This window comes from Sinocyclocheilus anshuiensis, unplaced genomic scaffold (genome assembly GCF_001515605.1).
Source record: "Sinocyclocheilus anshuiensis isolate Anshui unplaced genomic scaffold, SAMN03320099.WGS_v1.1 scaffold2285, whole genome shotgun sequence".
NCBI classification, from domain to species: domain Eukaryota; kingdom Metazoa; phylum Chordata; class Actinopteri; order Cypriniformes; family Cyprinidae; genus Sinocyclocheilus; species Sinocyclocheilus anshuiensis.
In genome coordinates, this window is record NW_015552762.1 from 272,119 (window position 1) to 291,835 (window position 19,717).

General features: G+C 34.2%; 1 protein-coding gene across 1 annotated transcript in view; it reads left to right on the plus strand.

Annotated features, from left to right (window-relative positions):
* Positions 1 to 19: 19 nt before the first annotated feature.
* The window catches only part of LOC107667882 (bone morphogenetic protein receptor type-1B-like), a 40,996-nt gene continuing 21,298 nt past the window's right edge, over positions 20 to 19,717 (plus strand). The window contains exon 1 of the mRNA XM_016459613.1: positions 20 to 243. Within this exon, the coding sequence (XP_016315099.1) occupies positions 165 to 243 (79 nt within the window). The 5' untranslated portion in view covers positions 20 to 164. The remainder of the gene's footprint in view (positions 244 to 19,717) is intronic.

The window sequence follows — 19,717 nt, forward strand, 5'->3', positions numbered from 1 at the left end:
TCACTGGGCAGTCGGTGTGAAGCTGTGATTGAGGCTGCTGTGGGGGGTGCAGTTTCTCACATTCTGTAGAGGACACACATACACACACAGAGAAACACTCAAGAGTGTGTGTTAGGCAGACAGCTGAGGGATTCACTCGCTCGCTGGAGTTGCGCTCACAGAAGATGGATCTCTTGAGGACTTGCTTGTGTTGGGTCTGTGTGCTGGTCATTGGACTTCTGGGACTTGTGGAGGAGAACTTGGGTGAGTGTCAACCTTCAGAACATTTACTGACTGCAGTTCTGTGTGTGTCTAATGCAGGACCTGTAATGCAGCTGGTCTCTGCTCTACGGATCGCCGCACACATTCACATTCACTCAGATGTTGCTGTTGTATAGCTCAGGATATTTTAATTGACTTCTCAGTTAAGTTTCATCTAAGTGTCAAGGTGTTTCTTCTAAAATGTCTTTATCAATAGTTGACATACAGTTAGTATGTCAACTATAAAATGAATATGGAAAGCAGATAAATTGGGTGCATTTGATGAGAAATGCTTGAGTTTATATTGAGATCTCTGAATGTTGATGGCAGACTGTGGTGTCTTGGTATGATTGAGCACATTATTAAGATATATTTTGGGACTTCATTGGAGACAGGTGAAATTACTGGGGTCTTTTTTATTTACTTCATTGAAAGTCTTTATTTGCTCTCCATTTAGTCTCATTGGTATCTGGAGGCAAGCAAATATGCTAGATTGGGGAGAACAAATGTAAAAGTTTATGAATCAGTCATTGACATCTATGATAGTTACAGCCCCGTCTAGGAGAAACAAGTTTTTATCCTCACTAACTTCACTTTTCTTCATTTTTGCTAAATGTCTCAAAGTTTCAAACCTAACAAACTACTTTTCATTAAATGTTTTTGTTTAAAGTGGGATTGAGATATATGTATTTAGTGATAAAGGTAAATTAAATATGATATTATGAATAATTAAATTTAATATATTAATAATGTAGTCTGATATAATGTAAATATTCAATAAAATATAATATTTGTCTAAATAATATTTGTTTATTTTCTATTTTTATATTAGTATTCATAATGTAATTAAATTAAAACATTAAAGAAGAATATATATTATTTACAATAATATCTTTTATTAAATTATATTTTCATATCTATTTTTTTATTTGATGATCAATTATAATTATTATTAGTTAAACATAAATATGTATAATTTAATGATATTTATCTGATGCAATCTCATTTATAAGAGTGATTTAATTGTCCAAATTCTCCTTGGGGCCACTGTATTTTAGTATAATTACAACTTATTAAATCTGTATTTCTTTGTTAGTATGCACAGTATTATGTGCTTTATGGTGTTCTGTATGTTGGACTTTTCCATCAGGCTTTTACAAACCTCATGTTCGGTGGTAGTGATGGTGTGGCACATGGTCAGCCAGGGGTTGCTGTGTGTGTTTCTTGTTTGGTAGTGTGCTATCAGCCTCTCAGCTGCCTAACACTTGTTTTACACACAGTTGGAGGTCTGGCTTTGAAATCACTCAGTGTTTAATCTATACAACAGACTTTCTTTCTCACACACTTGTTTGACTTTGTGTTTTCTAGCCAGACTTTGTTTTTTTGTTTTTCCTTCCGGAAATGGGTTTTAATTGCATATTGAAGGAATCTAATTTTGTATTTGCTGTAATAAATGTTATTTTGCTGTTAGTCCTTTGTAGTATAAACCAAATATGTGACCCTGGACCACAAAACCAATTTTCTCAAATTGAGATTTATACACCATCTAATTTCCATTGATGTATGGTTTGTTAGGATAGGACAACATTTGGCCGCGATACAACTATTTGAAAATCTGGAATCTGAGGGTGCAAAAAAATCAAAATATTGAGAAAATCGCCTTTAAAGTTGTCCAAATGAAGTTCTTAGCGATGCATATTACTAATCAAAAATTAAGTTTTGATATATTTACAGTAGGTAATTTACAAAATATCTTTATGCAACATGATCTTTACTTAATGTCATAATGATTTTTGGCATCAAATAAAAATCTTTAATTTTGACCCATACAATGTATTTTTGGCTATTGCTACAAATATACCCCAGTGACTTAAGACTGGTTTTGTGGTCCAGGGTCACATATGGCCACCTGTACAGAAGCATCAATAAGTATTTGGAAACTGTCTGAATGTCACTGCATTAGACGCACTCGAATGCCGCAGGATATTTTCTTTTCACTAACTTCACTTTGCTCAATGTCTTCTACTTTTTAGTGGATTTATGAAGTTCACACAGTTGTCCTTTTTATTTTAGTATATCTTTTGTTCAACAATTTCAAACTTAAAGGAACATGCACTATTTTTGAAAATAGGCTCATTTTCCAACTCCCCTAGAGTTAAACAGTTGAGTTTTACCGTTTTTGAATATTAAATTAGAATAAAAATATGAAATATAAATAATGCAATCAATAATATAATATAGTATTTAATAAAATATAATATTTGTTTAAATAATATTTATATGTAATGATATATATATATATATATATAATTTCATAAAATACTATATAAAATTATATATTAATATTATTTAATTAAATTATTTGTATATTTTAATTTGATTATTAAATTATATAATGTTATATAATAATATTATATTATTATATAATGTTATATAATAATATTTATCTAATGCAATGTCATTTACCCATTTGTAAGTGTGATTTAAGTGTTCAAATTCTCCTTGCGACCACTGTATTTCATTAAAATGATAATTTATTAAATCTATACAATTGATTAAATCTAAGCTAGTAAAGAAATTGATGTTCTTATCCTTTTTGTGTTAACTTGTGTACATTCATTTTCACTTCTTGCTGTCTCTCGCCTCCTGAGCGATAAAGAGAGAGTGAACGTTCCATCATCAGCCATTTCCATCATTGCCCATCCCAAAATAACCTTCAGACACAGTCCAGATCTTTCTCCCAACACCCAGACGCACAATGAACTCATCCGTTGTCCACCGAGCGCAGCGGTGCCTGCGGTGCCTCTGTCAGAGTTTATTTACAGTCCACAGCATCTCAGCCTCTCCATCACTCTCACTGCCGCCACGCTAACTCACGCATGCCGACTCTGGGTGTCTGTCTATGCCGAGTACTTCCTGCTGACAAGGCCAGCATATATGTTTGTGTGTTTGGATGTGGGTCTGCCGCTTCTGGAATATATAAACTAGCAGGGCTGCACGATTAATAGAAATCAAACCAAAATAACAGAATGGCTAAGCGCAGCACTGCTCTTTTACACGTGAACAGCTCATGATCCAGTGTTTTCAGTGTCTCGGAGCGGCTCAGTTCACCGTAAATGCTGCTCCACAAATGTGCTGTGAGTTTGGGTCTTTAATGTGCATTTGCAAACATAAACCATCTTCCCAAACTTGTAATGAGAAGCGCTTATAAAGAGACGCTTATAAACAAAAGAGAAGCTTTAAGGGCTCCCTGCAGTTTTCTGCCAGAATAAAAACTTGATGGTTTAGACAGCAATAAATATTTTTTTTCATTTTTCAGTTGTGCTGTAAAGTAAAATGATTATGATTATTATTATGATTATTAAATATTATTAGTAATTATGACTACCTCTTCTACTACTACTACTACTACTAATAACTATTTTTATTTTACTTATATTTTATTACTATTATACATTATTTTACAAAGATTTATTTTTAATTTAGTAATAATAATAATAATAATGATAAATACTCATATTCTATTACTATTATACTTTATTTTACAGAGAAATATTACAACAGCAATATATTTGTATTTTTTAATTTAATAATAATAATAATTATTATAATAATATTACTTTTATCTAGTAGTAGTAGTGGTTTTGTGATTAATATTAATATACTCATATTGATACATAATCCCAACAGTTTTGGCCTAATTTTATGTATAGACCTACAAACAAGCATAGCAAACCTGGTGCTTTTTTAAATTGCAAAATAAATTTTTATCAGAAAAATCACAATTTGATATAAATGATAAATTAGCCTTTAGTTGTTTTTGCATGGTTTCTAGCTTTTGTCATTTGTGCTCATTGGTTGGTCCAGATTGGTCTAGATCAGTGGTTCTCAACCTTTTTTACTCAAAGGCCCCCCTCCTCTCCGAATCAATACTGCAAGGCCCCCCAACATTTTCTATTCACAAAAACATATGTATTCCTAATATGTTACATAAAAAGAAATTATCCAAAGGATTTTCAGAAGGCATTACTGGAAAGTCTGATACAAGTGACTTAACATAATCTCTTCTTTGCAAAACTCTAAAGAAATCTGACTTAGTAAGACCAAAACGTAATGTTAACTGTTCAAAAGAAGCAAATATATTATCAATAAATAAATCCTTGAAACATTTTATCCCCTTGTCGGACCAACTCTTAAATGATCCGTCCTGCATTGAAGGCAAAAAAAAATTGATTATGGGCAACATGGCTAAGGAGAGAAGGATCCTAAAAACCAAATGATTTCCTGAATTGGGTCCAAATCTTCAACGAGTGTTTCACCACTGGGCAATCAACCGGAGTGTAAGAGATTAATTGTAATTTAGTTGCAAGAAGTGCTGGAAGGGAAATTTGCTTGTGAGCATTTATTTCCATGTCCACCCAAGATGGTCTATTGGGAAAAAGGTGATAATGCCACCAATACAGTAAATTTCGTATGTTAGCTGCCCAGTAGTAAAACTTAAAGTTTGGTAAGGACATACCGCCATTGCATCTAGACCTCTGAAGGTATGCTTTACGCAGGCGGGGGTGCTTACCATTCCAAATAAATGTAGAAATAACAGAGTCCAAAGATTTAAAAAAGGAAAGGGGAATAAATAAAGGTAACCATTGAAAAAGATAAAGAAATTTAGGGAGCACCACCATCTTAACGGAATTAATGCGCCCAATGTAAATTAAATTATTTATGGAGCAGATAAAATACATATAATCATTTAGGCTATTAATCAGTTATCATTTTGACTTATAGCTTTTCTTTATTTAAAGGCTGAAATGTGAGGTTTACCTTTTTATGAAACTTTTTCAAAGCTTTATTTGAACATTTACATATATTTCAACATGTTATTAAACTGTTGTCAGTCAAGTTGTCATTTAAAATCCGAACATCATTGGTAATGTTATTGTTTTAGTGATTATGCAAACAAAAAGTCATTTTATTTGTTGTTTGTTGATTTTTAAATATAAAACTTGGTGAAGTGATTTATGTGTCGGTACTTTTTGAACATCTCCAGCAAATGTTAACAATACCATGATAATACCGATAACCGTGATCATGTTGGTCACTATAATCGTGATAAGAAATTTTCATACCGTTACATCCCTACAAGATAGATTTAAACTTTCAATGTTTTTTTTTTGTTTTTTGCAAACATACTTTGCAAAAATGTCACTGCAGATATTCCTTACAACTTAAACGTACTTAAAAGTGTGTAAAGCTCAATTATACAGTAACTTTAACAAATAAGCACAAGTCAACCTGCCATACCAAACAAGACCACATGGAGAATCCAAAGGACTGCAGATAACTACTATACGGATCCATTCATAATCACTAAACACGCCAAAATACAAATTAAAATTAAAATATTATGAATGTGTGGAAGCTCAGCGATTTGAAGGCAGCTCGACATCATCAGTGAACAGTTCCTCTGTCAGAACAAGCAGAACAAAACTTTACTAGCGCGACACTGGCTTGCTTTATCCAGCCAAAAGATGTAGTTTGTGTGTCATATGCTCATGCAGCGGTCGGGAGTTTTGAGCCGCCCTTCAGTCTGTATTTCACACAGCGCGATGAGAAATGGCTTGAGCTGCTCCCCCCCCCGCCCCGGTTGAGAACCACTGGTATAGATGATGGTTAAGCTCATCTTGGTCAAGCTGGTTAGGGCTGGTAAACCACCTCAGACTAGCACAAACCTCATCCAGCAGTCCACTAGCTTAACCAGCGAGACTTTCTCTGTCAAGCAGTTCCACCAACAAGTTTTGCTGGTGTTACTATATCGGTCCAACAGCTAGATTAACACTTAAATCAGATTAAACCAACATTGGTTTATTTAGATCGATGATTTCTGATCAGTCAGTGTGAGAACCACAGAAAGTCTGAAAAGTTTCAAGTGAGAAAATAAAGAACGTATCAGTCTTGCAGTTGTGCGATGGTCTTCTCAGTCACACCTCACTGACAGCGCCAGCTGAAACACTCACTTCCTGTTTGGCTTAGACAGAGGGCACGTCTCATATCCAAGAGGAAAAACTGCCTTTCATCGGTATTCTCATCACCTTCCCACCTCTTTTCCTGGGAGGTTTTGAGGTTTATTCTCTGATGGCTCTGATTAATAATAGCCGTTACAGGTTTGTCTCTTCACTGGCAGCGGCCACCTGTTGGATAAATGAAGTGATTTAGATTTCGTTTTATAGCGTAGTCACTCTTAAACGATAATGTTCTGCTTTAAGTTGCTCAGGGAGACTATATCACAGGCCGTCCAGCTGCAGTTGGGTCGATGGCTGGAGTCCAAAGAGATTTTGATGGACAGCCGGCAGATGTAGCTCCACGCTGGATTTTTGGAGTGTGGGAAAGACAGAGGTGTTGAAGAGAGGAATAAAAGAAAACAAAAAGTATTTGAGACCATACAAGACCGAGAAGCTCAGATTTGTTTGCATGTAATTCTGTTAGTTACAAATTTTGATGGCAAGCGGGAGTACAGTACCACAGCAGCTTGAGTCGTCCTGCCATTGTTTTATCCAAAGTACGCAAGCGTAGACGCGAATACTTCACGTTTCAATCTAATACTGCATGTTTTATCACTGTTTTGATGCTTTGTAATTGACCCTTCGCTAAGCTCCGCCCTTCATTGGTTACTGTTGCTAATGCAGACAAGCTTTATGGGATGTTCCATAGGAATGACCTGGAGATTTCTGTGAAAGGTGTGATTTTTCATCAAGATGTGCTCATAAAGTGGCCAAAATTGATTGGATATTATTCTTACATGGGCTGGAATGAATTGTGACTTTGAATTGATTTTCTCTATCAAAATTGTTAAATTACACAGTAACTTGATTAAAAAATGAGACTGTGAATCAATAGAAGCAAACGCTGCTCATCCTTTCTGAGTTCCTTGTGTCACTATTATTACTGACTTTTATAATTTCTGTAAAATTATGTTTAAAACTATCCAAACTCAGAGATCCTCAGTAGACGTGCATTAGAATTATGTTCTAAGATTATTTAAAAAAACAAACCAGACTCTTGGGTATCATGCGTAAATTGCAATAGGAGCATATTGTGGCTTTTTCTGTAACTCTTTTATTAAGATATGTTGCCATAAACCTCAAAAAATCAGTAGTTACACTACCATTCAAAGGTTTGGGGTTGGTAAGATTTTTAATGTTTTTTATTTGATTAAAAATACAAGAAAAACAGTAATATTGTGAAATACTATTACAATTTAAAATAAGTCAAGTCAAGTCAAGTTTATTTGTACAGCGCTTTTCACGATACAAATCATTGCAAAGCAACTTTACAGCAAATTAAGTTTCTACAATATTTAGTGGTAGCTTATGAGTGGTGACTGTCAGTTAATGTACATATGGCAGAAATGTACAGAAAAATCAATTTAAGACGTAACAAAACAGACGATGAACACTATTAACAGCAATTATTATATGATGCAATCAAACTTATAGCAAAATGTGGTAGTTCTGTATGTTGTTTCAGGGTTGGCATCATCTGAGGTCCTCTGAGGGGTTGGCATCATCTCTTCTCAGGTGTTCTGGATCCAGACTGAAGCTTGTGTATTCCTAGTTACATCCCGTGGCAAAAAACAGAGAAACAAATAGAGACATAATTAGCGTAGCTGCTGTTCCAACCAAGCAAAATTGATTTGTTTAACCCAAACTAAAGAATAATAATGTGCATTTGATCAGATATAACTGCAGTACATGGTTATGAGATGCATTATTTGAATGCTTGTGTCTTTAATCTAGATTTAAACAGAGAGAGTGTGTCTGAACCCCGAACGTTATCAGGAAGATCAGGAAGGAGTTTAGGAGCCAAATGCGAAAAAGCTCTACCTCCTTTAGTGGACTTTGCTATCCTAGGTACTACCGATCATTTCGTCTAGTTCATGTGTACTTATTGGTACACAGAGCAGTTGAGATAAATCAGGCAGGTTATTTGTGAATCTGTAACTCAGAAAAATAACTGTTTTCTATTTGAATATATTTTAAAATGTAATTTATTCCTGTGACGCTCAAGAAACATTTATTATTATTATTATTGATGAAAACAGTTGTGCTGCTTAATAATTTTGTGGAAACCGTGATACATATTTTCAAGATTCCTTAATGACTAGAAAGTTCAAAACAACAGCATTTATTAAAAAATAAATTATAAATCTTTTGTAACATTATAAATATATTTACTATCACTTTTGATCAATTGAATGCGTCCTTGCTGAATACAAATTTCTGTAAAGAAACCTTTCAATCAATAGTGTATATTTTGCAGAAACTGCAAAGTAAGGAACAATGAAGACAGTGACGACTTTTGTGAGTTTCCCATCTTTCTTTGGTGTCCCTTCTTCAAAGGGTTAACACTATGGTGTTCAGACAGTGAGGCCTGAGTGTGTTTGCACTCACCTAAGTGAACTCATGAGCACAGAACGAGGCTTGAGTGAGCCTCCGGTCCCTGTGTGATAACTCACTTAATGGATTTTGAATGCCGCTCAGGTGTGTGTGTGTGTGTGTGTGTGAGTCAGTCTAGAGCCTGAACTTTTTTGATTTATTAATGGATTTTTAATGATAGAGAACAGTGGCACTGCAAACAGTAACACTCAGAAACAGCACTCTGTGTGTAGCCAGCCTGGAGCCGGTGCTGTAGTGCAGAGATGCCCAACCACTGGGTCGTGACCCACTACCGGGCCATGGAAGAATTGCTACCGGGTCGCAAGAACGTTCTGGGAAAAATGTGTATAGATATGGCACTCTGTTATTTATTGATGTTAGTGATTGTTATAATTATTCTGTGTTTTCTTTGTATGCGATTGATATGGAGTAGCAATTTGACAATTTCATGTTAAATAAGTAAATGAAAGATTGCTCTGATCTGTCACATATTAGGAGTTAAACGGATCGCAGTTGATCCGTAATACGTATGGATGAGACCCTACCGTTCGGCACGCACGTGATTCGCAGATTAATTTGCCAATTTACACGTACAAGCAATTTTAAACTACAACAAGAAGAAACGAAAGAGAGCTCAAATCGTTACTCACGTGCTGTTCTCGCACACCATCAAAGTGCGCACAAGAGACGTGTTTCAGACAGCGCGGAAATACCGAGCTGCGTATACATACACATAAAATTAGCCTATGTCAAAAACCCTTCACGGCATTGTCATTCTCTGTGCTTTAAATATTTTTTTTCTTGCTTATCCGAAAAAAATAGTCCGATCTGTGACTCAAAAAAAAAACCACAATATCATGCGTTGAACCACTATATAATGCTATTATAATACTATATAATAGCCTAATATACATATTAGGCTATATATATAGCCCTCCCCCCCCCAAATATTTTCCAAACCTAACCGGTCCGTGGTGTACAAAAGTTTGGAGACCCCTGCTGTAGTGTATTATTAATGGAGGTTAATGATGAGGAGCAACACTCATGTTCACATTCAAACCTCTGGGCGTTTCTTGTAGGGATGCACCGATACCACTTTTTTCAGAATGAGTCCGATAACGATACTTGAATTTTTGGTACTCGCCGATACCAATACCGATACCTGTATATTCACGCCTGTATAGCGGATGTGCGCGAGCTGATAAGCCCGAGTTGTCGAGTGAATATCTCACAGACATCACTGCAAAGTTTGTAGTTCGGTCGGATATTTTAAATGCAAATAAGTAAAATGCACAAGTTACTAAAGTTATTTGACGGTAAGGGGAGAGAGAGCGAGAGAGAGAGTCCGAGAGCGCGCACTTCTGTTGCATGATCTTGATTGCTGTTCACTCCATTAGCGCATGCATTTGGATTAAAACTAAATCGTAAATATAAAACAAACAAAAATTACAGGGGCATTCACTATAAACAACATTTATTTTAAACGTCAAGCATACACGACTTTATTTAAAGCAAAAGTGAAACTAGCAGACTGTGTGAAATGCACTAGGCTAGAAGTGCCTCTCTCATTCTGCACCAATGCACATTGTTTAGCTTGCTTTAAAGGCCAAAGTATATTTCGGTTTTTACTCATACGTGAGGGTCCACGTACAGTGCGCATGGCGCAAATTGCATCACCTAAATAGTATGCACGTACTTGTGTAATGTATAAGGAGTAGTTCCCTGCATTATTTTAGGAAAACGTTTTGTGATTACAGTATTGAGCTGCTGCAATGGAGCAGCTCTAATGCGCCATTAAAATGAACAGTGAAAGTAACAAAAGCTTATACAATACAAATAATGTACAGTATGTGGAAAATAATGTGTTTTTTGAACCTTAAACCGCATAAACACATTTCATTACACCAAATACACAATTTATGTGTATTAGCAACATCATATGATCCCCTTTAACATCAGGATTTTCTCTACAGCTGCTCTGAAATGTGCATTTTGAAAAGCATATAAATAAATTAGACCTAAATAAATATTTATATATTTTATATTCTATTATATTATGTATTATATTTATTTATTTTAATTTTCATGATTAATTTTTATTATATTTTTATGATTAGCTTTTCATCAACTCACAAACCCCAGTTTGGGAAACTATTCTCTATTTGTATTTCTATGGTTCACTCTAACCCAAGTGCATCATGGGAAGGAAGCAGCTGGATTTGGTATTTGGAGGTATTGTGTGTCAGTCCATCTTAATGCCTTTATCTTCTGTTCTTTATAATCTGCCCTCTCTTTCATCTCTCTATCCTTAGTATTGACCCTGTCCGCGGACGCACCTGTTCCCACCTTTCTCTTCTCGCCTGATACGTAGGCTGAACGTTCCGGCGCCACACCTGGACAGACAGCTGAGGGTTTACGGGCCTTCTTTTATTTCAGTTTGTGCTGAAAGGATCTTATGCAGTAATCATGAACAGATTTCACAGCAGAGAGTGAGAAGTGTGGGAGTTCAGCAGCACGGAAATGGCTTCTTTCTTGTTGAAATATTCACTGTTAAAATGGAAATTTTGGACAGACATATTGAAAATCATAGCCAATTTTTTTTTTTTTTTTTAAATAGCTACAAACTTTGGTTTATATCACAGCCATGACTTGTCACTGTTGCTAATAGTGGAAGGGATATTCTCATTTTAGAAAGCATTTGGTTGGACAAAACTAAAATGTTGATTGGCCCATGAGTGCAAGATGAGTTTTCAATATTTTTGTTTGATTTCCTGCCAGCTTAAGAATATGGCCAATAGCCATCATTATCCACGTTCACATGGACACTTTTTGTTTACATGAATGCTAAATAAAGTGATCGGGTTGATTTGCATGTTTGTATGTCACAAGCTTCAAATCAGATCTATATTTTGACATGCACACACTGCACGAACATACAAAGTGCTTATATTTAACATATTTAATCAAGCAGAAAAAAGCCCATTCTTGCACCCAAAATCAAGCACATTTAAACCGATTGTAATCAGAAAACAGTGCTCTATGTTAACCCACCTCTTGTATTTATAATATAGTGCAGCCTCAAGTGCTTTATTGCTTAATTCTGTTTCACTCTTTTTGAACACAAGAGCACATCCCACTCAGTGTTTGACTGTTAGTGAAAGATGCATTAGTAAAGTTTGAGCAGAAAACCTTTTCTGTTTTTGCTCTCAGTTTTCGCTGTTGGCCAGAGAGTCATTCTTGTTTCTCTCATGTCATTGAAAGACTCTGGAAACGGAAGCCTGAGTTTTGCTTCCGCTGTTTAGTTGAAAGTGCCGTGTTTATTTTATATTTCATAGAGTGTGGTGTGTGTGTGTGTGTATCCGTGTGAAGGGTCCCTAGAATGTTCAGGGTCAGGTGATTGAGTTTCAAGATGACCTTGTAAATTACATCTCGTCATAAACATAAACACAAGGCCATGGTTTGCACATAAGCCGTCTGCGCAGTCATTCACTGCATGTTTGCCGTCTTAATATGGTGTCAGTGGGTGTTTATATGCAGTGCTGTTAGCAGCCACTGTGTGCGAGTGTCAGATAAAGACAGTCTCATCACCCTGCAGCAACCGTATGCCATCTTAAGATGTTTAGATGCTTCCAGGAAATTTAAATCAGGGTTATCACACCAGCTAATTAACATAGAGCAGTCTGTTTTTACCGAGACTCAAAATAACTTGGAACTCCAGACGCTGCTTCATTCCAGATATGAGTGGAATTTTCTTTATTTACATAACAGACAGTTGCAGAACCCTCACTGAGGAGCTATGGAAACACACGGCTCTGAAAAGCATTTCAGACGTCACCGACAAGAGACACGGTCAGCCTGTTTTGATTGCAGATGCATGTTGCATGTATGTTTTAATTACAGGAATATTTCAGGTTGTTTTTGCCCACGTTTGGTGGCATGCTGTCAACTATCAAAGACAGCAGTTTGGATTCCTACCTCGGTGTATATAGAACAGGAGATGTTTATACCAATAAAACTGTCTAAAATTGCAATGTGCAAAGTAATATACTGTCTTTCAAGTGTTTACTTTTCAGCTTCAACCCTGTTATTTTTGCTTGGTGTCTACACAAGGATGTCCAGAAGGGATGTGGAAGTGATGTAAAAGAAATCAAAAGTAGTCACAACTGAAAAGGATGTTTTAGACAGCTTTACAGCTCATATAACTTTTATTTTTTGAAATATTAAAATGTATTTTTTTTTGTTTTGTTTTGTTTTGAATGATTTCATGTTGGTGCTTTTTTTTTTAATTTTATTTTGTTTTATTTAATTTCTTTTCATTTCATTTTTGTGTTTTAACTAAAATATGCGCTTCCCATTTCCTCCCCTTTCATAACCAGAAGTTTTTATTTTATTTTATTTTGTTTTGTTTTGTTTTGAATGATTTCATTTTGGTGCTTTTTTATTTTGCTTTGTTTTATTTCATTTCTTTTCATTTCATTTTGGTGTTTTAACTAAAATATGCACTTCCCATTTCCTCCCCATAACCAGAAGTTTTTATTTTATTTTATTTTGTTTTGTTTTGACTGATTTCATTTTGGTGCTTTTTTATTTTATTTTTTTTATTTCATTTCATTTCATTTTGGTGTTTTAACTAAAATATGCACTTCCCATTTCCTCCCCTTTCATAACCAGAATTTATTTTTTTTTCTAAAGCTCCCAAAGCTTAAAGAGTAGTGCCAACTTATAATTGTAAACTTAATTTTAATTAGAAAATGTTAACTATTCTGTTTTACTACAGAATTAATTCAAGTGCCAGAGCAAAAACAATTATTGTCTATGGTGATCAACAGCATTCCCCACATGTGAGATATAGACATTAGGTTCCTTTAAATCTTCAAAATAGATTCGCACATGTAGCTAAACTGTGAATGAGGAGCAGGAAGCAGCTTTATGGAGCAGTCGGGCTTCTCTGACAGATTCGCAGTGATTATTTGACTGTGTAAAGGAATGAAAAGTGTCTCTGTGTGTGAAAATCTCTGTCCTCAGGGGTTTTATTCAACCATCAGACTGACAGAGAGCGAAAAAGAGATTTTGATTGAGTTCAGGCCCATTCAGACGGCCGGTCATGCTTGACAAAGCCCAGCAGATAAAGACAGTTGAAGCTCTCTTTTGTCTGTTCTCCATCTATTATCCGGTCTTATCTCTTCTTCTTCTCATAGCAGTTTCACTTTCTTGCATCTGTTGTATTGATCTTTTTTCCTTTCATTCGTGTACACTCATTATCTCCAGACCCCCGCGGGTTTGATTGATGGCTCTGGGTTTTGATTGATAGGTGTGTCAGGCTTGACTGTGGCATACTGAAGTGGTTGGATTTTAGGGTTAAAGGTCGTACCTCTTTCTGGTTGAGCGTGTGTGTGGAAACATTCACACTCACATGAGCACCTCGCTGTGTAATTGGGGACACCCTGTTGACTGCTATTGTTATTTAATTAAGCTAATTATAATTACTATAGACTACCCTAAAATACATTTAATCCTGACTTTATGCATTTTTAGATGTGAAGCAAGACTGAGAATTAGAGCATTTTACTTGTCTTTGAAAGACGTTTTTAACAATTTGCCTGTTTAAACAATTTTGGTATGTATTATATACAGTATATATATATATATATATATATATATATATACACACATATATATATATATATATATATATATACACACATATATATATATGTGCTAAATAGCAACATTGTTATGTGTGTGTCTGTATATGACATTTTATATCATATTTATGATATACACACATATTTAAAGATGATATTATGTAATATAAAATAATATACATTTGTTGATTTACTTATTTTTATATGATAAAAAACATTTGCATTGGATTCAAATGTTGCATTTATATATATTTTTTTATTTTTTTCCTTGTTCTCACTTCTGGTGTTATATAATTTAGCTAATAATTATTAAAAACTTTGTGTTTAGTCTCTTCATAAAACATTTTACTTAGTCCCAATTTATTTTATTTTTTTAATTTAATTAAATTTTTTTCATTTTATTTTATTACAAACAAAAAGTTGCTTTTGAACACAGGATATATTTAGCATATATTTTGGTATATGTTAGGACATACATATTTTTAAATAGTTTTTATGAGCTAATATTTGTAAAAAAAAAAAAAAATTAATATTAAGCTAACAAAACATGAACAGAATTGTGTTTCTCTTATGTGACTTAATTTTTTTTCATGTACTTTAGTTTTATTTTATGTATAAACAATTATGCGTAAACAACCTTCTTTCATTCTTCTTTCATAACGTTGAGAACTCAGATTCTTTTTTCTAAATTCTTACATTTTTGTTGAGTTGGCATACAGAACATCTTGTGTTTGTGAAAGGAAACAAAGACAATATTATTGTCATCACAATATCCATATTAAATATATGTAATATATTTCATATCTTTCTTTGACCATATTACATAAAATACTGCATGTCTACTGCAAGTTTTTAATGGAATAAATGTTCTAATGCTGTTTTTCTGAGTATAATTGCTGTGTGTTCAGTACAGATTTGTTTTCAGTAGAGCTTGCATGACTACTCGTTTTAACTAATTGACTAATCATCCAGAAAAGTAGTCAAATAAGTTGGCGAGTCAGTGTTTGTGTTATGTAAATGACTCACTACACAGTGTGCAGCATTAGCGCGCTCTAACAGCCAGATGGAGAGTGACGCGGGTGAGAAACGAAGGATCGTGTATCTCTAGTGCCAGATTCATGCCGCTTGCGTTGTTATGAACAGAGCCAAAAACAGCCGTGACACACTATTACTTCTGTCAGTCATTGGGATCGGTGCAGTTTTACAGTCAAACATGTTTATTGACTGTAAAAGTTTATTTATATATATATATATATATATATATATTTATAAGGTTTCATTAGTTAAAATTAGTTAGCAATGAACAATACTTAAAAAATATTAATCAAGTTTTTTAATATTAACTAACATTTTTAAACACATTTTTTAATATATTTTTTTTAATTCAAAAATTTTATCTATTTACAAATTAATATATGTATGTTATTTTTTAAATTTTATTTAAAAAAGAATGTTCACCTATAGCTTCACATTTCTAAAACTTCACCTATAGGAATTACATTAGTTAAAATGACTTAAGTACATCAGTTAAAATGAACTAACAATGAGCAATACTACAGCATTTAATAATCTTTGATCATTTTAATTTGAGCATTTAATCGTGCATTTTTTTAATCAAAAATGGTTAACATTCCCTGAACAAATGTTAGTTTAGTTTAGTTTGCTTTGCTTTGACCAAAATAAGAGATTTTAAAAGTCCACCCATAGGAATTACATTAGTTAAAATTATTTAACTTTTACAGTAATAATAATAATAATAATTACTAATAATCTTTGTTATTTATTATTTTAATTTCAACATTTAATACATTTTTAAAGCAAAAGTTTAGCTAATGTATAAACTAATCTTAACAACTGAGACCTTATTGTAAAGTGTTACTAAATATAGAAGTTTTTAGTACAAATAGTTGTGAAAAAGGTGTGAAATCAATAAATATTCCAGCAAAGACCAAACAAACTAAAAGCTGGTTCTGCAGCACGATGTTGACTACAAGTTGAGAGTCACTGTAAACTGAACGCTCTCGGGTTAACGGTTATAAATGAGCTGTTCTGTTTATATGTTAAGTCTCACAACGCTGACTGTGTTTACGACTGTTTTCACAGGGCTTTCTTAACTATGCATGCGAGGGCCAAATCCGTCTGCGTTTATGTGTGCGTGTTTCATAAAGTGTGCATATGTGAAATAAATGGATCAGGCAGGGATGGGATGAGATATTGAGCAGTGCATCACACTCATGGTGTGTGTGGGAAAGCGTGAGTGTTTATGTTGCAGTTCCCCTGACGTCCCGGTCCGGCACATGAATGAGTCTTACTGTATACACTCACATGTCTGTGTAAGTGTGTCTGTACTTTGTAGGATTAAAGTTGTCCCTTAATTATGTGTGTTAGATGTGCTAGGATGCTTTCAGACACACACAGACTAGCCTCCATTCTTTATCCAGACTAGAGCGGTGTTCAGCTCTGTAATATAAGCAGTGCATTAGTGAGTTTAGACTAGTGATAGTGTTTGTAACAGAGAGTGAAAGACAAGAATAGTTTGCTGAGAGAGAGAGAGAGTCCGCTGAAGTTGACTTTAAGGTACTAAATATAACATAATGTACCATCAGGTGGTCATTATCGCAAAAATAAACCCAGACAGGGTGAACAGGACCCCAACGTGACTTATGCTATATGACTGTACATTATAGACATGAAATATAGTTTTGAGTTTAAACTTTATATAAAATGTTTTATTTTTAATATTTTTAGGGATGCACCGATACCACTTTTTTCAGAACGAGTCCGATACTGATGCTTTCATTTTTTGTACTCACCGATACCGATACCGATACCTGTATTTTCACAGCATTTGAATTTTTTTTTTTTAATATTGGGTATAGAAACAAAATAATGATAATAATAATATCAATAATATGAATCATGTTAGTTGGCTTCATTTAGCATACAGATATTTCCTTCAGTTATTTACACACTTAATTATACCTGTTAAAATGTATTATATAAGCTTTTGTTACTTTCACTGTTCATTTTAATGATGCATTAGAGCAGCTCAATACTGTAATCACAAGATGTTTTCCTAAAATAATGCAGGGAACCACTCGTTATACATTATACGAGTACGCGCGTACAATTTTGGTGATGTAATTTGCGTCACACGAACTGAACTGATACTGAACTGTATATATGTTTATTATTGTCCTATGAAACACTAATATCATTATGTAAAAACTATATTATAAATATATTATATTATAAAATTATATTATATTATTAAAGAAGACTTTTTTAAAGTTTATTTTTTGTATTTTTGCATGCTTTACAAGTATGCTTTAGATTTATCATCGCCTGTCTGTTTAAATGGGTTTCCACTAAACATACGTGAACCAGACTTTGCAGATAGTTTCTCAACTATGTTATGAAAGATATTAATTTATTTGTTTATATTGTATTTACTGTTATTTATTATTATTATTTACTGGTTATTAGTTCATGTACATATGTGCAAAAATGAGTGTTACATTTTTTTACATACAATTTTTTACTGTATATAAACATGACTATCAATATTATAAGAATATTTGACCACTGAATGCCACAAACGATTAATCAGAATGAAGTGTTCCAGAGAGCCATGAAATAAGCATCTTTATTTTATGTCCTGATGTCAAAATTATATACAGCATTCCTCAGCACCCCCTCTCTGTCTTTAACAGCTCACAGATGTGGAGTTATTTTGACTGAAGGGTGTATGGTCATCTTCTATAAGTACCTTTGTGACTGTCTAAAACTGTGTGTGTGTGTGTGTGTGTTCAGTCATATGCACAAGCTCTTGTGGGAGAGGAAAACACACACACATCAACTTTACAGCCCTATATCGTAACTCTGTGTTACTTACTTTTCACCCAGAGTGACTTAGCATGCACTAATTACAGCAGCAGTAACCCCAGGTTAAGTGTCTCGCTCATGGACACAAAAGCACAATTGTGCTCTCAACAAGGTTATTATGGTTTATAACCATATTTTTTTCAATTTAATTTAATTTTTTCAATTTCTTTTTTTTATTCAAGTTGTCATGCCAGTATAGATTTGTTGTCTTATTTTTTCTGTTTGTTCTAGTTTAAATAAATGTTTAGGTTTTTCAACATATTTAAAATTTATATGAAATATTTAATATTCATTCAGGCTGCCAAAATAAACAATGGCAATAATTCATGGATATTATTATTATTATTATTATTATTAGAGCCCAACCGATATGGGTTTTTTGGGGGCCAATACTGATATTAGGGATTAGAAAAAGACTGATTTCGATATATCAGCCGATATTCTTGGTGTAGGCTATATTATAGTACAGTATAGTCAAAAGTTTGGGCACACTTCCCATTCGTGTGTCCAAACTTTTGACTGGTACTGTATATAGAATACAGTATATAGCCTACATAAACAGAATATATATACATAAACACATTTTTTGCAATGATAACTCAAATGTGGTGATCAAACACTTATAATGATGTGACAAACATAGGCCTATGTAGTGGAGGCAGGGTATTTAACAATTTAACAATAAACTTTATTATTCAAAATGAGTCTGACATCAGTGCACTTAACAGTAAACTTCACTTCACTTATTATAAATAACTTAACACAAATAGAACAAAATATATTTCTGTCATGACAACTCTCGGGAGGGATTGACATGGTAATGTACATGATAATGTTAATGTATTTGGTCTTGGTGGAATAGATCTGCTATGCTGCTGCTGCTGTGGCAGAGCAAGTACCGACTTGTTACTGCCAATACATCCACAACATGCTGCTGTAAGCATGTAAGAAATACTGCTGCTGCACATATAACACATATGAATAACCCCCATATAGCATACATGAATCACCCCATAGCAGATCTATACAGGTGGAGCTGGGGAAGGTGGAGGGTTTCCGAAGTGCACTGCAAAACTGCTACAGCAAATCTTTACAGGTGGAGCTGGGGAAGGTGGAGGGTTTCCGAAGTGCACTGCAAAACTGCTACAGCAAACAAAAGCTAGGTATTTATATATTTGCAGTAAGCTCATTGGCTACCGATACAAGAGAAAACCAATCAGCTGCCATGTGACAATGATGTCGCCAGGTCAGATTGAGCTAGACCTATCGGACTGCGCCATCTAGAGTTTCATGCCAGAACTCTGTATATAAGTTGAATTAAGAAATTAAACAAGGTAACTGTGTAAGGCAAGCATGCTTCTGCCAAACCAACAGGGGCAGGTTTATGCAGGAAGCACAGCTTTTCCAAATGTAAACATCTAAAATGAATAAATAATAATAATGAATAATATATTTTTTCTGTTGTGTATTTTCTGGTAATTAAACGAACACACAGAACATCAGGATTCGTATTTA